Source organism: Salminus brasiliensis, chromosome 9 (assembly GCF_030463535.1).
Source record: "Salminus brasiliensis chromosome 9, fSalBra1.hap2, whole genome shotgun sequence".
NCBI classification, from domain to species: Eukaryota; Metazoa; Chordata; class Actinopteri; order Characiformes; family Bryconidae; genus Salminus; species Salminus brasiliensis.
The window spans coordinates 11,243,047-11,262,722 of NC_132886.1; the positions used below are offsets into that span (position 1 = coordinate 11,243,047).

At 42.6% G+C, this 19,676-nt stretch overlaps 2 protein-coding genes across 3 annotated transcripts in view; both read right to left on the bottom strand.

Moving 5' to 3' along the window:
• Positions 1-2,569, bottom strand: part of kdm6ba (lysine (K)-specific demethylase 6B, a) — a 107,170-nt gene extending 104,601 nt beyond the window's left edge. For both annotated transcript variants that reach the window (XM_072687407.1, XM_072687406.1), the window contains exon 1: positions 1,737-2,569. The gene's annotated coding sequence lies outside the window, so the exon portion shown is untranslated. The remainder of the gene's footprint in view (positions 1-1,736) is intronic.
• A 4,043-nt stretch (positions 2,570-6,612) lies between these two features.
• The window catches only part of dnah2 (dynein, axonemal, heavy chain 2), a 179,854-nt gene continuing 166,790 nt past the window's right edge, over positions 6,613-19,676 (bottom strand). The window contains exons 80-87 of the mRNA XM_072687948.1: positions 19,447-19,631; positions 17,712-17,946; positions 17,287-17,438; positions 17,047-17,161; positions 13,050-13,226; positions 10,360-10,434; positions 7,889-8,039; positions 6,613-7,097 (exon numbers count right to left, since the gene is read on the bottom strand). Of these exons, the coding sequence (XP_072544049.1) occupies positions 6,943-7,097; positions 7,889-8,039; positions 10,360-10,434; positions 13,050-13,226; positions 17,047-17,161; positions 17,287-17,438; positions 17,712-17,946; positions 19,447-19,631 (1,245 nt within the window). The 3' untranslated portion in view covers positions 6,613-6,942. The remainder of the gene's footprint in view (positions 7,098-7,888; positions 8,040-10,359; positions 10,435-13,049; positions 13,227-17,046; positions 17,162-17,286; positions 17,439-17,711; positions 17,947-19,446; positions 19,632-19,676) is intronic.

The window sequence follows — 19,676 nt, forward strand, 5'->3', positions numbered from 1 at the left end:
GGGGTTCTACTACACCTTTATTGGGTTCTACTACACCTTTAAGTGGTTCTACCACACCTTTATTGGGTTCTACTACACCTTTAAGGGGTTCTACTACACCTTTACTGGGTTCTACCACACCTTTAAGGGGTTCTACCACACCTTTATTGGGTTCTACCACACCTTTACTGGGTTCTACTACACCTTTAAGTGGTTCTACCACACCTTTATTGGGTTCTACTACACCTTTAAGGGGTTCTACTACACCTTTACTGGGTTCTACCACACCTTTAAGGGGTTCTACCACACCTTTAAATGGGTTCTACCACACATTTAAGTGGTTCTACCACACCTTTACTGGGTTCTACTACACCTTTAAGGGGTTCTACCACACCTTTATTGGGTTCTACTACACCTTTAAGGGGTTCTACCACACCTTTATTGGGTTCTACTACACCTTTACTGGGTTCTACCACACCTTTAAGGGGTTCTACTACACCTTTAAGGGGTTCTACCACACCTTTATTGGGTTCTACTACACCTTTATTGGGTTCTACCACACCTTTAAGGGGTTCTACTACACCTTTATTGGGTTCTACTACACCTTTAAGGGGTTCTACTACATCTTTAAGGGGTTCTACCACACCTTTATTGGGTTCTAGTACAGAGATGTAAGAGACAATGTGATGGAAATGAAAACAGCACATGGATTTTAGGTTTCCCAGCTGACGGCACTGAGGACCAGTATCCTCGAGGGTTCCACCCCAGTCTCAGTCCAGTGCCAGTTGAGTGTCTCAGCACAGAGAGGCTGGAAACCGTCCCGTAGAAATGACCTGCGAGCGTTTATACCTCAGACCTCAGAAACCCAGAAGCCCAGAAGCCCAGAAGCCCAGAAGCCCCACTAAACAGCACAGCATCTGCGCTCTGTGTAACCCTGCCCCTCTGCATGAACTGGAAGACTGGGCGCAGAAGGGGGGGGCGTTGAGTGGTGTTGCTGCGCCCCCTGGCGGTGAGAGGGGGGTATGAAAGGGGGCGGTGACGCACAGCAAGGCGAAGAGAGGAAGAGAAAAAACATGGCTCAGAAAAAAAATTCAAACCTTCTTCCTGGAAAATCTGCGAACCCGCCACAACTTCGCCACATGACATTTGGGGGAGAAAATGCGGCGCTGTGTGAAGAGCACGAGCGGGCCCTCGCCTCAGTCAGTGGCCGCTATTCCCCAACACTTCATTATTTACAGCAGAAAAGCCTCGAGCTGGGTCTGAGACCGTTTATTCACCACACACGCGTTTCAACGGCTGCTGAAGGATGGGCTACTGTTAGTCTTAGCCTGTGTGTGTGTGTGTGTGTGTGTGTGTGTGATTACAACATCACACAACTCCCACTCGCTTCCAGTTAAGAGTAACTATGATCTCACCAGTTTCCATATTACTGGCAGGGGAGGTCAACTTTAGTACCCAGCTACTCATCTCACAACTGCGAGCCAAGTCGTTGGGCCAGACTACTCACTTCCCATGCATTAACACACACACACACACAGAGCTACATATACCACCCGGAGAGACCACCTTAGCGTCCGAAACACTTGTAGACAAACTGTTCACTGGAAACGGGAGGGAATTACGCAAGCGCTGGGCTGCGTATTTAGCGAGCACGCGCAGCTCTGGACGACATGTCACCTCCTACACCCCGAGCCCACCGCCGAACAGCACCCAGCTACACGACCACCCGATCAAAGTACACAAACTCAGGGGCTTACCTGCTAATGCACCGCGGCCGGGGCTGGGGGCTGGCTCGCTTCTCCTCATGGTAGAAAGAATAATAACCCTTAATAATCAGGCTGGAAAAACGCAGCTGCGCAGCCTGTTCTGGCTGAATGACACCCAGCCTGAATCCTGCCCGCCTTTAAAGCCACTCCGCCCGATCGGGGCATCTTCACGCGATCACGGCGAGCTGCACACGCAGCATGAAATTGCAGCTTCTGGAAGCAGCCGCGCAGGCGGTGATGATGAGCACGGGCAAAAACGTGGCCACAAACATCACTAGTGTCTCAGCGACCAAAGCCTTCCTCCTCCTCCTCCTCCTCCTCCTCCTCTTCCTCCTCCTCCTCCTCCTTTTCCTCTTCTTCTTCTTCTTCTTCTAGTCTTTTCCAAAAGGGCCCCTCATCACCCGTGGACGCGACTCGGCGGAGCTGCAGTGCCTCTTTTGCAGGAGTAGGAGGAGGAGGAAGAGGAGGAGGAGGAGAGGAAGAGGAGTCCACAGCAGTTATTATTAGAGGAAGAAATCCATGCTCGTGCCCGTACCCGTGCCCAGTGGAAGCTCGCTCGCTCGCGCCCGCCTGCAGGTCCACCCGAGCACGAGCCTCACGAGCCGTGATGGCTCTATTCCCCCCCGAGAGCTCTGTCAGGGCTTAGGTTTGAGAATTGCGCAGTTTTAATTCCATATTGCATCGCGAGCGCGAGCACTCTCTCTCTCTCTCACACACACACACACACACTCTCTCTCTCTCTCTCACACACACACTCTCTCTCTCTCTCTCTCACACACACACTCTCTCTCTCTCTCTTTCTCTCTCTCTCTCTCTCTCACACACACACACACACACTCTCTCTTTCTCTCTCTCTCTCTCACACACACACACACACACTCTCTCTCTCTCTCTCTCTCTCTCTCTCTCTCTCTCTCACACACACACACACACACTCTCTCTTTCTCTCTCTCTCTCTCACACACACACACACACACTCTCTCTCTCTCTCTCTCTCTCTCTCTCTCTCTCACACACACACACACACACTCTCTCTTTCTCTCTCTCTCTCTCACACACACACACACACTCTCTCTCTCTCTCTCTCTCTCTCTCTCTCTCTCTCTCTCTCTCTCTCTCACACACACATCTATACACTCCGCTCTCTCTCCTCTCCCCTTGATGTTGGAGTGGAGAGCCCCGCTTCCTCCTCCCTCTCTCATGCAGGTTATTTTCGGTGGACGGCTCTCGGGCTGCCCCGCCTCTCTTCTTCTCCAGGACACACACACACTAACTCACATATACACACTAACTCACATATACACACATAAGCACACCGACTTCCCAAAATTCCAGGATTGCTCCATTCTTTCCCGGGCAGCTGGAATAACACTCAGGGACACGCAGTAAATCCCGCGCGGCTGAACTTTCCCCACTTGTTGGAGTATAAATCATGGCGGGTGATGAAGTATTAGGAGCTGATTTACTGATTCGCTGTCATGGCCGTTAGCTCGTGATTATCTGAGCAGGATTCCGGGAAAGTCTCCAGTCGTCTGGATGTGGGAAGCTTTGCCTTGTCGACTCAGTGCTGTTGGAGAGCTCGTGGCAGGCTTTCAGTGGGGCTAACTGAGCACCCAGACACAGCAGCACAGTCATGCAGGAGCCCAGTCCTACAGTCTACAGACGGTGATTCACAGGTCTGTGGGCATCCTTCATCTGTTTGAGATCTCTGATTACATTCACTTATTTTTCTGGCCTCTCTTCCTCTTCCAGGAATCCCCCCTGCCAGGGCACAGCATTACAAAATGCCCGGAGAATTTTCTGAGAACATGTCTGACAGCTACAGTGACTGGACCAGCAAAAAGTCCTGCAGACTACACTGTTCTCCATCTGCTGAGTTTAGCCGGGCAGAGCAGAATAACCCCATACTCCAGTGAAAGTGTCGTTTCTTCTGTGAAATAATGACTCAGGCAGAAGTAGAAGGTGGTTGGTGTGGCGCCAGTGAGCTACTACACCATGTGGGAGACTGGGGTTCGATTCCCGGTCTGGGTGACTGTGCTGCAATAAGAGTCCTTGGGCAAGACTCCTAACACTACACTGACCCACCTCTGTAACATGAGTTACCTTGTAAGTCGCTCTGGATAAGAGCGTCAGCTAAATGCCATAAATGTAAATGTAGAAGGTCAACAAACCAAGTCCCGGACAGAGTAAGTTCTAGAACCGCTGAACGTCTGGGTACATCCAGCGTCGATCTCCACAGAGACTGAGCTTAACTGTGCCGACAACCAACATGCCCGTGTGAGGCCTGTATGGGTAGCGTAACTAGAAGCCAAGAGGTTGGGTCCACAGGTTCCATATGTCAGATATGGACGCCAACCAGGGTCAGTGATGGGATCAGGAGGGGTTAACCATAGGCCCTATCTGGGTTGTATACGACACATGTTAAATTAAGGTGGGCTATAATGATGGAGGCCCGACCAGGTCCCAGTTACAACATATACAAACCCACTCATAGCCCACCCCCACCTGGAACCCAGCTAGCCCATGTCCCATCCACGTGAGCCTGGTGGCTGGGCTCTTAATGCAGTCAGACAGGTTCCAGTGGAACATGCTTTCAGTCATCTTCTCGTATTCCCATTCAGTCATCATGCCATCTTTGGCAGATGTTCCTGGATCACTGAGTGCACATGTAAATGACTGTATTCACCCTCAATGTGGCTGTAATATAGCTCCATTCTGAAGCATATAACAGCTCACAGTAAGGGCTACCTAACGTAGGCTGAAGTACAGCCTCCCAACCACACAAATTCTTACGAATTTACAGTTATATTTACATTAATGGCATTCGGCTGATGCTCCAATCCAGAGCGACTTACATATGAATCATGTTACATAAGTAGCAGAATGCAGTGTTAGGAGTCATGCCCAGTGCACTTACTGGTGCAGTGTGGTGTGCTTACCTGGCCGTAGGGAAGGCAGTGTTTTAACCACTATAATTACATGTAATTGAGTCAGAGTAACTAATTACTACTAGGGGTGGCATGATACCACTTTTCCCTCTCTAAACCATTTGACCCCTAGGCCAATGTTGCATGATTTTATGATGTACTGTTACTTGCTTAAAAACATCCAAGAACTTATAAAACACTATTATGTTATACATTATGTTCTTTTCAGGAGATTCTAGGCTACTTAAATGTGTCTGAATTTGAAATTAATTATGTAAAATATTACATAATTTAAATATTTGTACAAAATTCGACCACATTTTGATCGTGCCTACAACTGGACTATAGAGACTATAAAAACATGGTCAGATAGGGTAAGTATTGCTGCTTGATATTGTATGTATATCTGTCTGTAAGTTACACTGATCATGAGTTTTGTAGCCTGCAGACTTGGACCATGAATTTACATGATTGTTTAGAATCATGATATTATGATATCCAATCCAGTGAGTTTGGCCAGTATTGGACCAATACCGATACTGAGTGTCCCATCGGCGCACCCCTAGTTACTACCCACAACTGGATGTATGGACAACATTACTGAGCTCTCGGTCAGACAGTCGTTCATTTAGGTAGCAAGTGAACAGATAGTTCTTGAAGGTGGTGTGTTAAAAGCAGGAGAAATTAGCAGAACAAGAATCTGAGCCACTTGTGGGGTCTTGTGGGGGTCTTTCTGGTATGCAGTGGTCAGTACCTACCAAAGGTGCTCTAAGAAAGGACAATCAGTGCAGGGTCATGGGCATCTAAGACTCATTGATGTGCTCTATGAAGGCCCCACCTCACAACTTACAGGACTTTAGCTGCTCTGCTGCTAACATCTTGGTGCCAGATATCACAGGAGTCTTGTGGAGTCCATGCTTTGAACGCTCTGATCTGTTGAGGGGGCTGAGGGGATCTATTTAATATTAGACAGGTGGTACTAATGTTATGGCTGATCTGTGTAAACTATTAGAACTTAAAGATCCTTCCCTTCCCCTCCTAAACATTTGTGTGAATGAATGCTAGTCAGGGCTCCGTAACTGTATGTAGCTATAAACTAACACTCATACTTAACTCATTAACACCCTTAAGAACGAGCCTAGTGCCGCTGAATCTGAGGCACATTTCTATTAGCATCCTTAAAGTTTCTGACTGGCTTCAGGAAAATCATGTTTGGTTCTGTCTCTCACACTTCCCCCCGGTCCGTGGTGTGTGTCCTGAATGGATCTGAGGTGGGAACATTCAACAACTGTAATGAATAATCCCAGGGGACTTCATCCTCCATTTGGGGACTCAAAAGATGTCGTTCCCTCCCTTCTTCCCCTATCAACCATTAAAAAAAAAAAAAAGAGAGAGAGAGAGCGAGAGAGAGAAAAAAATCTGAAGTACTTTGAGCAACTACAATAGCGCCTTGGAGGCCCAATTTAAATTTGAATTCAACATGTTGCTATGAGCGCCCCAACAACCAGTTAGCAGTACACACTGCCTCAGACGTGGAGCCCAGTAAAGAGCCCCTTACAGTTCTGAGGAAGTCTCGCTCTTTCAGACGTGGAGGCCTGTCTGAATGCAGCCTTGAACCAAGGCCCCCACTCTCCCTCGCTCTCTCTCTCCCTCTCTCCTTTCCTCAGAACTATTCTTCAGTTTCACTTTTGCTGCACTCTCTCTTGTCTTCCTCCCTCTTTCGGGAATTTATCCCAACCCGTGTAGAGCCTGAAAACCGGAGTCCTGAGAACTTCAGGGTTTCTCTTTCTCTTTCACTCTGTGCTCAGTTTACAGTGAATGGACGTCTGTTAGGAGAAGTCTGGAAGACGGCAGTTTTCTGTGTTCTGGAAGCATCAAATGCAGCAGATCACTGAGAATTCTGTGAGATCCTTTTTAATTTGATGTGTTTATTTTCTGGACTAACATTTCATATTGAACTTAGCGGACTGTAATATAACTATTTACAGATCCTTCCAACTTAACCTGTGAAAGTGTAAAAGTATGTAAACTCATTTAAAGATTTATGTAGGAAGTATGAAGATAAGCATCATATTTCTACACCATGCATACTGTGCAAATTGTATTGACATTAATAGCGTGCTTATTGTCGCCGTATTGCAAATAAAAACTCCTATGCTGTAAAGAACAATTGCCAGATTCAAACAATGTCAAAAAGTGAAAAACAGCAAAAGTGGACATACAAGGTTTTTGCACGACAGAGATGATACATAAATGTGTGAGCTGTCTCTCTAGTTGTCCAGACTCATCAATAGTGCTGTTCCTCTCTTGATCCAGTGCTCATTTGGAACAGCTCCTGATTTCAGATCCACTCCCACCACAAAGGAAGGGCGCCCAGCCCCTCCTGAACGCACAGGGAAGTAGTAGCATGGACAAGAGTACATACCTATATAGACATATAGACACACACACACACACACACACACACACACACACACACACACACACACACACACACACACAGACACACACAAAGAGAACAAGAATTGTAGAACAATTATTCTACAAGACAAGAACTGAATACAAAAATGCAAGGACGCCCTTTTCTCTACTTAATCTCATTCATCATTCATTATTTAGTCATTTAATAATTAATACTGAGTGTTTGGTTGATAATGAGTTTTTCCTAGACAACAGCCACTCAGTGTGCATGACAAGTACATTACAATTTAGGTCATTATAGGTAAGATCTTGTCACTGTCAGAACAAAATGACAATATTACAGGAAAAGGAATACAAAGAAAAAAGATTGTATGTTAATTTGGACTGTTTGTTATGGTAGATGCATTGTGAAATGTAAAGTGTAAAGGACAGCTGGTGCTTTTGAATTATGTAAACAATATGGAGATGCAAAGTTTTGTTTTGACAGCTACAATAAGCCTGGTTATTTTCACCTAAACAATATTACCTTCTGATTTATAGGCCTTAAAATAGAACCCTGTGGCACTCGACACAATAGTTTCAGCATAAGGATTAATAACTGAATAAAAAACCTAGGGTTTAAAGAGTTAAACACTACAGTAAAACAAGATTTTTTTGGACTACACTCAAGACACCATACAAAAAATGTATGTATTACACTACTTATTTTTTATTTTTTATTTTTACATATCAGACAAAAAAAATTCTGGTAGTGTGTTTGCCTACATATGTGTGTGTGTGTCTGTGTGTACATACTCTTGGCCACTTTCTTGCGGCTTTCCACAGGTCTGAAGTGGATGGTGGGCATAGGGCAGACCAGCTGCATGGGCTCTGCCTCCACCAGACACGAGCTCTTCTTATCCCAGCCAGCTCCCTCTAAATACAGCCCCCGAATAAACACACCATCCTGTAAGACAGAGATGCATCATGCGCCATCAAAACCACAATGACATGCTCTTCTGCTGTTGTAGTCCATCCGCCTTATAGTTGTTGAGTATTCTAAGAAGCTTTACTGCTCACCACAACTGTGCAAAGTGGTTATCTGAGTTTCTGTAGCATTTCTGTTACTAGCTAGAGAGGGTCTGGCTATTTTTCATTCACCTCTCTTATCAATAACATTCAACTCACTGAATGCGTTTTCTTTATAGTACCGTTCTGAGTAATCTCTAGAGACTGTTGGGCTGAAGCTCTCAGCCTGTCTGGCACAAGCAAGCCATGCAACGCTCAAAATGACTGATATCACTTACAATAAAAATTCTGTCTTGTTGATGTGAACATTACCTGAAGCCGCTGGCCTGTATCTGTATGACTTGATGCATTAGATAAGTACATCAATAACTAAGCTATAGTACATAAATAATAACTATTTTTGGTTTTAAAAAAAGTCAGATGAAAAGGGTCTCATATGCCCACAAACATAAACACATTAAAAACAATCCATCCTGAGTTTACTGTGTAAATTCTGAACACTTCTAATGTATTCACAGATCATTGTAGCACACAATCAATTGTCTTTTAGCTAAAATTCTGGCTGCACTAGCTTCTTCTACCTGGTTCTACACCTGAGAGGGAAGAGGCTGAAGTTCATGTGGTCAGTTGCTGTGGAAAGTGATGACGTAAAGAAGTGCACCACTACCCACAACATTCAAATGACCATGGAGCAGTAAAATAGTCCAGATAGTCCAGGGTGAGTTAGATGATCACATTCAGTTCTTTACTTCTGTCAGGTTGTATCATAACACAGAAACAACAGGCCAAGTGTGGAGCACATGGTGGTGCAACAGTCTAACTTGCAAGCAAGCATTTTACAAATCACCAACAAAAGCTATTTTATATTGTAACACTAATAATAATAATAATACCCTCATTAATATCAATAATATCATTATTTCTTTGCCACCATGTAAACAGAAAAGATATGAGAACTGGTCCACTCCACTCCTCCAGCGCCGCAGTGTGTAAGAGAGACATGTAGCATATTGTCACACTCACACAATAACATTTCTACTCCATCTTTGAGTTATTGTTTTGTTCACTGAACTAAGGGCAAATGAACTGTAGCAGGCGGCAGTTGAGAATCTAGTCTACCAATGGCGCCTAGAGGATGAAAGTGCTAAACCATCTCTGACTTCTCTTTCCACTGAACACAGTTAAAATACAAGATCTGATCTGATAAAATATTAAGGAATCAGTACCATAACTTTAAATGCTAAATAACGGTAAAAATACACCAAAGTGTAAAAAAAATAAATTTTATTGGCTATAACTCAACCAAGCTCATTCTGCAGCTGCTGATGAGTTCTGCACTGTGTTTAGGAGGTATTTTGGCCCGCTCTGTTAGACAAAACTGTTGTATTTCGTTAGAATGAGATGTCTTTCGTGAAGGCTCTGCTTAAGATCATGTCACAGCATTTCAAAGGGATTGAGATCAGAACTTCTTCTGTTAGAGCCGCTCGGTTGTTGATTTACTCCTGTTTTGTGGATCACTGTCATGTTGCATGACTCAAACCTTTAGTTTTGGATGACAGACACCCTCATATTCTGCCTGCAGTTCCCTGGCCGTCACTTTAGGCTTGTTCACAGATTCTCTGCTGTGTTTTTTCATCTTTGTTAGAGGCTCACTAATGGGAATGGTACTGAATTCTTCCTCAGATGAGAGGTCTTCTGGAAGCTTTTGATTGGGCCATATTTCACCTAAACAGAATCCTTTGTGAAGAGCTGTAACTACAACGGCTTCATATACTGCAAGGCAGCTCAAACCCATACCTGAAATGATAACACTTAAGACCTCTAATATATCATCATGCTAGAGGTTTGCATATTTTTCCCATCAGTGATAATAGCTATTCAAACAACCTGCTCCACAAATGACCGAGTTTAAATGACAACGTAAAGTAAACAGTGTTAGTATATAGTATTTAATATGTAGGATAATAAAAGTTGGTTCACATTTGAGAAAACATTTCAAACTTTGGTTACACTAAAACTAATGGATAGTAGACTCCAGTATGAGAGTATCAAATGGCAAAACACAGTTCCCTGCATTTCCTGTGGTGCTGGAAACTAAGACAAGAGAAAGAAGAAAGACAAAACCGCAAACCTGACCAGGTCCTAATAGACTATAGTAAGTAAAACTATAGTATAGTAATAGTTAACAAGAGCTGATTCGCGGGAGGTGGAGGATATGGTTGGGTCCTGATGGACTGATGTTAGCACTAGTTACTCACCTTGGGAGGAAAGAGTAGGTTGTTGTCATCTACTGTAGAAACAATAAACTCCCAAGAAAGCGTGTCCACGGACACCTGTTGAACACAGAGAAATATGTCATTCTTAGTGGTGCTTCTAAACTCCTGCCGCTGTCCTAAGTACATTAAAGAAGCCCTCTTTAATCTATGCTGTTCTTGAGCACTTCTAATTTTGCCTAGTAATACATTTACAGGCCATTAGTTGTCAAATGGGCCAGCTTCTAAGCACTGTGTGGGTGACAAATATGGCTTTCTAAATAAATAATGAAATAAAAGTGCTTATGATGTGCATTTTTGTGTTTGTAAGGAAATGTTCCAAATGTATTGCTATATATATAAATTTATTTTTAAACAGCATAATTTATTTTAGCACCCAGAGTTAAAAATGTGCATAAACCAGTGCTTGGACACTGGTTAATAAACTAAAAGGTCACACCAACTGACTTGGCAAACTGAACCAGCAGAATAATGACTTTTTCATTCTTTTTTTCTCTGAATATTAAGGACTACTGAGCATCCAGTAGGCCAATGAAGGACCCTTTGCTTCTTCTGTATGATGCAATATACCTAATTCTGTCAATTGGTTTAATATTACTGCTCTACTCTGCAGCAGGTTGCAATTTTGCATTTCATGCCAGACTGTTTTACATAGAATTTTATATGACTGAATTACCTGTTTTTACTGTTTCCTTATACTGCATACTACACTGTTATAACTATAAAATCCTTCAGAAACGTTTGGAGGTTCTTCAATTTGAAACTGTGGAGGAACCCCATAAGGTGCTTTGAGGAATCTACAAGGAACCTTTTTCTTTTATATTTTCCTCAAAGCACCTTAAAAGGTTCCTCCACAGTTTTAAACTGAAGAACATCCAGGCTCCTCAAGGATCTTTTACGTTTTCTTAACAGTGTAGGAGTTGCATAGACTAATTGACTTGTCGGAAGGATTAAAAAAAAGAGAGAAAGAAACAGTAGCAAGGCTGCAGGCAGACGGTAAAGAAAGCAGCTAACCTCAGACCTCAGTAGTCTGGAAATACTTTAGAGATGAATCCAGTTCTATAGTCAGCTGCTCAATGAGTAAAGATCTGCTGACATACAATAAAAACACTTCTGCAATGCATGACCATCTCTAAATAAAGCATCCAGCGGACCGCTTGTGTGTCTATGTCTACACTGAGCCAGTAAGTAGCACATATTGATTGGTAGCACGACTAGACAGAACACCTGTAGCAGCAAGACGAAATACGCTGGAAACAGGCAGGCTATCACAGAGTTTTTAAAACATCTGGTCACAGATGACTGAGGACCACAAATCATGAATTTGCATGTCAGCTTTATTGTTAAAGATATTCATCTATTTGCTGTTTCTGGAGAGCGGTTCAGAGACATGATCCAAGCTACACAATGCTACCCTTTGGAATACCATCACCCTGCAGTACAGTGCTCTAAAAGTGAGTATTTCCCCAGAGATGAAGGGTCACTCACCAGCAGTCTATTAAAAGCGTAGCCTAAGAATAACGAATAATGAAGGTAGAGGTGTAGGTGTATCTTAAACATGATTTGACACATCATTTGCTATCAGCATTTAACTGCACTAATAATAAAAAACAAGTAAAAATAGCACCTTCCAGAGTTCCTACTACATACATGGTTGGATGGTTGCACTTTAGACATCAAATTAATTTGATTTCGATGCCCTTATGAAATGTATTCACACAAAAGATGTAGTACAGTATACTGTCACATATGTTTATTAAAAAATATTTAATAAACACTGACCAGCAAGCTGCTCAGACTGACCCAAGTGTGTTGGATACAATTAAGTGTGTGGAAAGTTAAGTGTGGAATCCAGCAAATGTTGGTTTTACTCCAGAAGTATAAAAATAGGAAAACAATAGACACAAAATGCATGTTATGTGACTGACCCATGTATATGTATTTGTACACATACAATAGATCACGATTAGAATATGTAAATATTTAAAATAAATATTGTGAGTCAGGTAAGTACACTCACACTGTATTTGAATGCTGCTGCTACACTTATACAAGAGGTGCACATTTATACATGACTCACTGTGCTAAATATCCAGATGCCCTTTTTCTTATTATGCCTTTTACTTATTAATCTATTATGATTCAAGTTAAAATGTAAATGTTGGTGCATTAAAGAGTGAATAGTACTGTTTATAACGTAACTAACAGCAAACTGGAAAGGGCTAATAATAATAATAATAATAATAATAATAAATTAATACTACTACTAATAATAATAATATTCTTATCCATCTTAAAATTATATGAACAGCTATTTTCTTTTTGTAATAAGGTCTTTAAACTCTTTTGATTAGTGCATGTCTTCATGGTTACTTCATAAGGTCTCCAGGTTCTGGTTTTACTAATAATTTGAGTAATTTCATATACAACAATAACCAGGGGTGCCGACTTGGGTAAAATATTTGGTCAAATAAATACACAATATAGACAATAGTATCGGGACACCTGTGAATGCACTCATTAGAAGGAGTGTCCACAAACATTTGGGCATTAGTGTTATGGCTTAAATATTCATATGTTCAAATAAAATGACGGACAACTGACTTGGGTGAGGTGTGTGTATAAATTTGAGGGTTTGTATGTGTGTATGTGCGCATGTGTGCATGTAAGCTCACGTTGTGCTGCCGTGCAGAAGACTGTAGCACAGCTGTGAGAAAGCCTGTGGGAAAGGTGAAGCCAGAGAGCCAGAAGAGCACTGGAGGATGTGCCGTCTCCGCCCAGTGCGCAAACTGCTCCACCCGCTGGCACAGATCCCTCGTCCATGATGCCAAAGGCTTCAGAGAAGGGTATGCCTAAAGGGCGGGGCGTGAGAGAGGGCGAGAGAGTGGGAGAGAGAGAGAGAGAAAGAGAGAGACGCATGATGAGCTAAGCTTACACAGGTGGTTGACTGCCAACCTTGTTACAGTTATTCATTTCATGTGACATTATGGTGTTCAAAGCCTCGCTGTGCTTGCCAAGGGCGGGGATTCAAGGTCTGGCATGAGCTTCATTAAAATGAGTGCAATACCTAGGCTCTTGAAGCCTTTGATCCAGATATTATGTAATATATTGGCATTTAAAGAAATAATGCAATAAAATGAATGAAAGTCATTCAGTGTGTGTCACCATTGTTTCCTGAGGGTTGAGGAACAAGGAAGAGGTTTAATGTTAGCCATTTTCAGATGCTGAAACATTTTAATTTGATTCCAAATCTAATCGGAGTCTGGTTGCTCAGTATGTTTAGCATCTCGAAAGCTAAATCTGATGCATTGTTGTGGGAAACGTGTGTCTGAGTTTAACTTGTGCTAATTTATGCTAAAACACTCAGACCCTGACAGAAATAAATACAAGCCACACTCTGTGTTATTCCCCTACAGAAGTGTGACGGACTGAGCTGATTCTGAAAACCATCAAAAACAAGCTTCTGGAAATATTCGGAACATTGACCTGTTCCTGAAAGAATACAGCCTGTCCTTACATGTAATCAGTGTCTCAAATCACAGTCACGCGAAACCTGGTACAGTTTCTCCAAAACAGCAACTTTACTGAAGAAGGGGAAAAACCCTTAACTTTCAATGGATGCCAATGTAAAAATAAGTCATTTTGGAGCATTTCTATTGGTCCATTCATCCCAATTGTGACAAAATTTAAACAACAACTGCCTGAAAAATAAAAATAAATTATATATATACATACACACACAACATGGACTTGGGACACCTTGTCATTTATTGTTTAGAGATTTGTTTGAATTAACTATCACCTCTGTCCAAGGAGGGCTTTCTACTAGATGTTGGAGCACTGGTGTAAGGATCTGATTGCATTCAGCAACAAAAGCGTTAGTGAGGTCAGGATGTTGGATGATCACCACCCCAAAGTATTGGATCGAGCGACAACCATCATTCCAGAGAACAATGTTCCACTGCTCCACAGCTGAATGTTGGAGGGGGGCTCTAGATGTCTGGCATTAGGGATGATGCTGATAAGTTCATGTTTACCTACTTCTACTGACTTCTCTAAAATAACTAGACAAGCTGTTTGTGTGTGCACATTGTTTCAAACTGAAGAATTTCCAAAACTCCCTCAAGGATCTTATACTTTTACCAGTGTGGTATAACCATGGTGAGATCCAAAGAGCTCTCTGAGGCTTTCAGAAAGAAGGTTTTACTGAAGGTGGGCCTTTTTTTTTTTTTAGAAATCCACTGTCCACAATTTCAAAACGAAACATCTGCCATCATGGGCAGGGCAGGCTGTCCCTGCAAGTTCAGCCCAAGAGTACACAGTAAGATGTGTAAAGAAGTCTCCAACAATCCTAAAATGACACCCCGGGACCTACAAGTTGCTCTTGCCACAGCTGATATCTGCAAAGTACAGCATCTCCCATCAGAAATATGTTTTTATGGTAGGTGTGCAAGGAGGAAAACCTTGCTTTCAAAAAATAAATAAATACAAAATCAGCATGAAGTTTGTCAGAGAACACTGGACTAGACTAGGACTTCTGGAACAATGCATTTTTTTATAGTTATAAAACATTTTAACCCCTTATGCTCTGTGACTTTTATGACACCCTAAGGATTACTAATCGGTTACTACATGCAAAGCAATGCAAACAGGCTGAATTGTTCCTAAGTTATAACAGTATGTGGGTGTGTGTGTGTGTGTGTATGTGGGGGGTGGTCAGGAACCACCGGTGGAGTTTAAGAGGTTAAGTAAAAACAAATGACTGTATGAGTGTGATCTATAATGAGCAGCAAAGCTGAGGAAGAAACTGTGAAAGGGTGAATGGTACTGGCCACAGTATCTCACCAGCACTCAAACATTACAAAGTGCACAAAAAAGGACAAGATAGGAGGAAAAAGAAGTAGGTGGCAGAGGGTGTAGAGATGTAATGAAAGCCATGCATCTTAGTAGAGATGTATGAGTCACGAGAAAGAAGGGCAGGATTAAAGAGAAGAACTGAATGCCCTGTGTTACCTGTTTCTGCTATTATCAGATCAAAGTTAAGGCCATGGACGGATGAGGCACAGACTCAGACTGGCAGAGGGAGAGAGAGAGTGAAGAGAGTAATGAGAGAAGAGTGAACACACAGGTCAGAAGGAGAGCTGAGTTCTAATGAAGAGAAAGAGAGAGAGAGAGAGAGAGAGAGAGAGAGAGAGAGAGAGAGAGATTCTATAAGTAATAGCTTTTATGTTTTCTGCATAACACTGAAGTGTTTTTCTGCTTATTACAGGCAGTAACAGAATAATGAATGTGATTTCATCATATGCATGCTAACACAAACAAGCTGCACTTGATAACCTCAATACACACACACGCACACACACACACACACGCACACACGGATAACAATCTCCTTGACCAAGACGAGCAGTGCTCTCTCACTATAAAGAGGGCAGCAGTGCACTAATGATGGATGAGGGGAATATTTCAACAGAGAGTCTGTGTTCGTTTGCCCATGTAAGACAGTGTACATAAGTGCTCTGAAGTGACTAAGTGTGTGTGTGTGTATAGGAGAGAGAGAGAGAGAGAGAGAGAGAGAGAGAGAGAGAGAGAGAGAGAGAGAGGAACAGGGATAAAATCATCTTCTGATCCTCAGCGCTGCAGTGCATTGGCCTCTACTCCAGCAGTGTGACCTTCCAGCACTCCACCATTCATTTACTCCACTCCAGCTCCTCTCCTCTAAGCACAGGGCACTGCCCTCACAGCTTACCGCACTACACTCTCCACACAATGATTTATTACAGACGCTGCGTGTGTGCCTACATGACGCACAGAGTGTCTAGAACAACGGTCCACAAGTCTGCTTGTTATGTTCATGGAATCTCTTTTAAAATATTTCATCACTCTTTTACTTAAAAAAAGGAAAAAAGGTTATATATATATATATAAATGTATATATACTATACAACATTAACATGTTAACACACACAAATAAACCTGCAAATCATTTTAGAACGCAAATGAATAATCTTGCAAAGTTTGGCATCAACTTCCTCCCATAGGTCACTCTTTTTTTACAGAATATAGATTAAATCTCACAACTGGTCATAAAAGCTGGCTTAATCCAGCCTAATGACCAATCATCCATTTATCTTTTTAAAAGATGATGCATTTTCTCTATTAAAGCTTCTGTGTCCAAGCTTCTTTCTGTGTCTGAGGTTAAAGTTCTCAAAACTCAAGTTCTTAAAAATTCAAGGAAGTGGTAGCAAGCATTTTAACTTTAATCAGAATTAATCACAGAATATTACACAATTATTTACACAAATAAACATTTTAAACACCACTAATATACAAACTCTTTTACCTACAAATATAAACAGAATTTCAATCACAATTCTACTGATCTGCCACAAATCATCTACGTCTAAAAACATTAATTACTGGTAAAAAAACAAAACAATAATTACCATGACAATAACATAATTTCTACATTAACTTCTACTTTGTACTGTAATAAGATAATACAGAGCAGAATCCACTTTCCAGTCCTGGACTTTGTAATGTTTGGTAGGTCTGAAACTACTTGGCCAATTCATGTCATGTCCAGCGAGAACAACATCCAGGACTGGAAACTAGATTCAAGGTCCAGATTTGAAGACCTCTGTTACAGCGTATATGTTAACAGTATCTTACCTTCTCCCAGAGGGGGGGCACACGAGCATCATGGATACACTGAAACATCTCCTCCAGACTGCTGGACATCACTACTAGACCTTTAATACCCTTCTCCAACTCTGTCAAAGATGTCCTGAACACACAGCCACCCACGGACGTGTAACCATCAGTCAGTGTACAGTTACTTGCATAGCATGACATCTAACGAGGCATTATCGTCAGAAACACACACACACACACACACACACACACACATACCTGATGGTGTGTAGTAGACTGTTGTATCTCTGAATCTCCTGCAGCAGTACTACATTAAGGGGAGAGGGGTCATCCTGCAGAAGCTTCTGCGTGCCCTCGTAGTCCACCTGTGCTGGGATCTTCTGACGAACATCAGCGGAGAGCTCTAACACCTACATACACACACACAATTAGATGGTACTGCTATCCAATTCACATGGAAGTCAAATCCAAACTTATATATCCCAAGCTTTTAACCCCCTTCACCTGCAGGTTTATTGGTCAGGTATTAAACTTAAGGCTTATACAGTCTTCATAATGAGTTCTTTGGTAACTGCTATGGAGCTAATATGTAAGTCACCCAGCTATCAGAGTGAGTGAGGAAAGCAAGGACCCACCAACAGGTCCTAAAAGTGTTTAAAGGGTTAACTATTCAGCATACACACCTTATCTTCACGGCTGGGCCCTGCCCCTGTAGCTGCGGTACTAGTTACTTGGGGCTGGAGAGATAGGAGTGTGTCGAAGAGTGTGCGTGTTTCTGAGATTTGGCTGGCGATGTCTGCATTAGGGTGCTGCCCAAACACCTCCGGGTGCTCCACTGCTGGCAGCAGGCTGATATACTCACGATATGCAGTCTGAGGCCCATCACGAGGGATGTAATAGGTAGGCAGAGAGGACAGTCTAGAGGACATCACACACACACACACACACACACACACACACACACACGACTTTGAATTAAATTACGCTTAGACTGGAACAGCACCTCTCACAGGCTGCAGTAAGAGAATCCGCTCATATTTAGTGTAAGTCAAATGAATATTATTTGTTCGATTTCCACATCCTCACATCAGTCTTGATTTTATGAACCATTTTCTAAGCAGTCTAGTTTAATCTGCTGAAAAAGTCCTTGGCCTTCACCGAAGACCAGAACATCCGGAATCCGGGTAACTACACTCTTGACCAGCATTAAGCTGGAGATACATTCAGAGGCTGTGAATGTATCACATTTGACTCCACATTCAGAACAGTACAATGCATTAGCTTTTGCTACTGTGCTGCTGTACTTTCTATTGCTGCAGCCTATAATAGGAACATGATGACGCCTTTATTGTTGGATGCACTGTGATGAACTGTGATCGTTTCTGAGTGAGTGTGCACACATCTGAGGGTCTTATAAAAATAAAAGTCAACTAAAGTATGATTTGCTCCCTGTTCATTTGTTTCCGCCACCACCATCCACTAGAACTTCAACTACATTTAGCTTCTGTTCTTTATAAATCTAATGATATGTGACCATAGCAAGGAGACGTGTATACAAACAATATGCAGAAGCAGCTGTTTTACCTTGACATTAAATAATTAAAAATAACCATAACCCCTTTTTGATCCAGATCCAGGTCTACCAGCATCACCCCCTCAATCTGCACTCAGACACTGGGATATTTTACACCCAGTGTAATTTTTTAAACACACCACATGGTGGAGCTGTTGCTCTTTGTTATATATGCATCAGCAGCTGAGCTGAATAACACCAGAGCAGTATCCCTGGCTGTGAAGTACCCATGCACTGCACATTGCAGTGTTCTCCTGCTCCAACATACTTAACTCAACTCATCAGCTAATTAACAAGCCTTTCATGAGGTTAGAAGTTGGTATGTTCGAGCAAGGGGGGAAAAAAACTGAACTGTGCACAGCAAGAGTTCTCCAGGATAAGAGCTGGAAAACACAGCAATAGCCAGTGAAACACTTGTGGAGTCTTTCCAATAATGTGGTACTGTGTGAGTTGAATGTGTGTGTGTGTGTGTGTGTGTGTGTGTGTGTGTGTGTGTGTGTGTGTGTGAGAGAGAGAGAGAGAGAGAGAGAGAGAGAGAGAGAGAGAGAGAGAGAGAGAGAGAGAGAGTTTAAAGTTAAGATACAGACACTCACTGTAGGAATCAGGAATCAGTATGCAAGTGTGAGTGTATTATATTACGTGCATATGAGAACATATGTATGAACGTGTGTCTATGAGGTTCCAGTCTGGTCCACAGGGTGGGGCTCTTGCTCTTCAACAGGGTGTAAAAGAGTGCCTTCACTATTAAAAAGGGGTGAAGGTTATTGCAGTGTGACAAATGTTAATGTCTTTCGCTTGCGAGTGTGCGTGCCTGCGACGAGAGTGTGTGTATGTGCGAAACTCACTTAAAGAAAGGAGTGTTGACAGCGCCCTCACAAAAGTAGTCATTGATGTATGTAGTGAGGAGGCGGCGGTCCCAGTCATCCGTAACATGACCTCCGTAGTTGACCCCAGCAATGAGGTACTTCAGCGCATCCCAGGGGATCTCCTCATACTCATCCAAATACAGACTCATTAAGTTCTCGCTTACCTGAGGGAGAGAGTGACCGAGAGGGAGTGAGAGCTAGTATCTAGA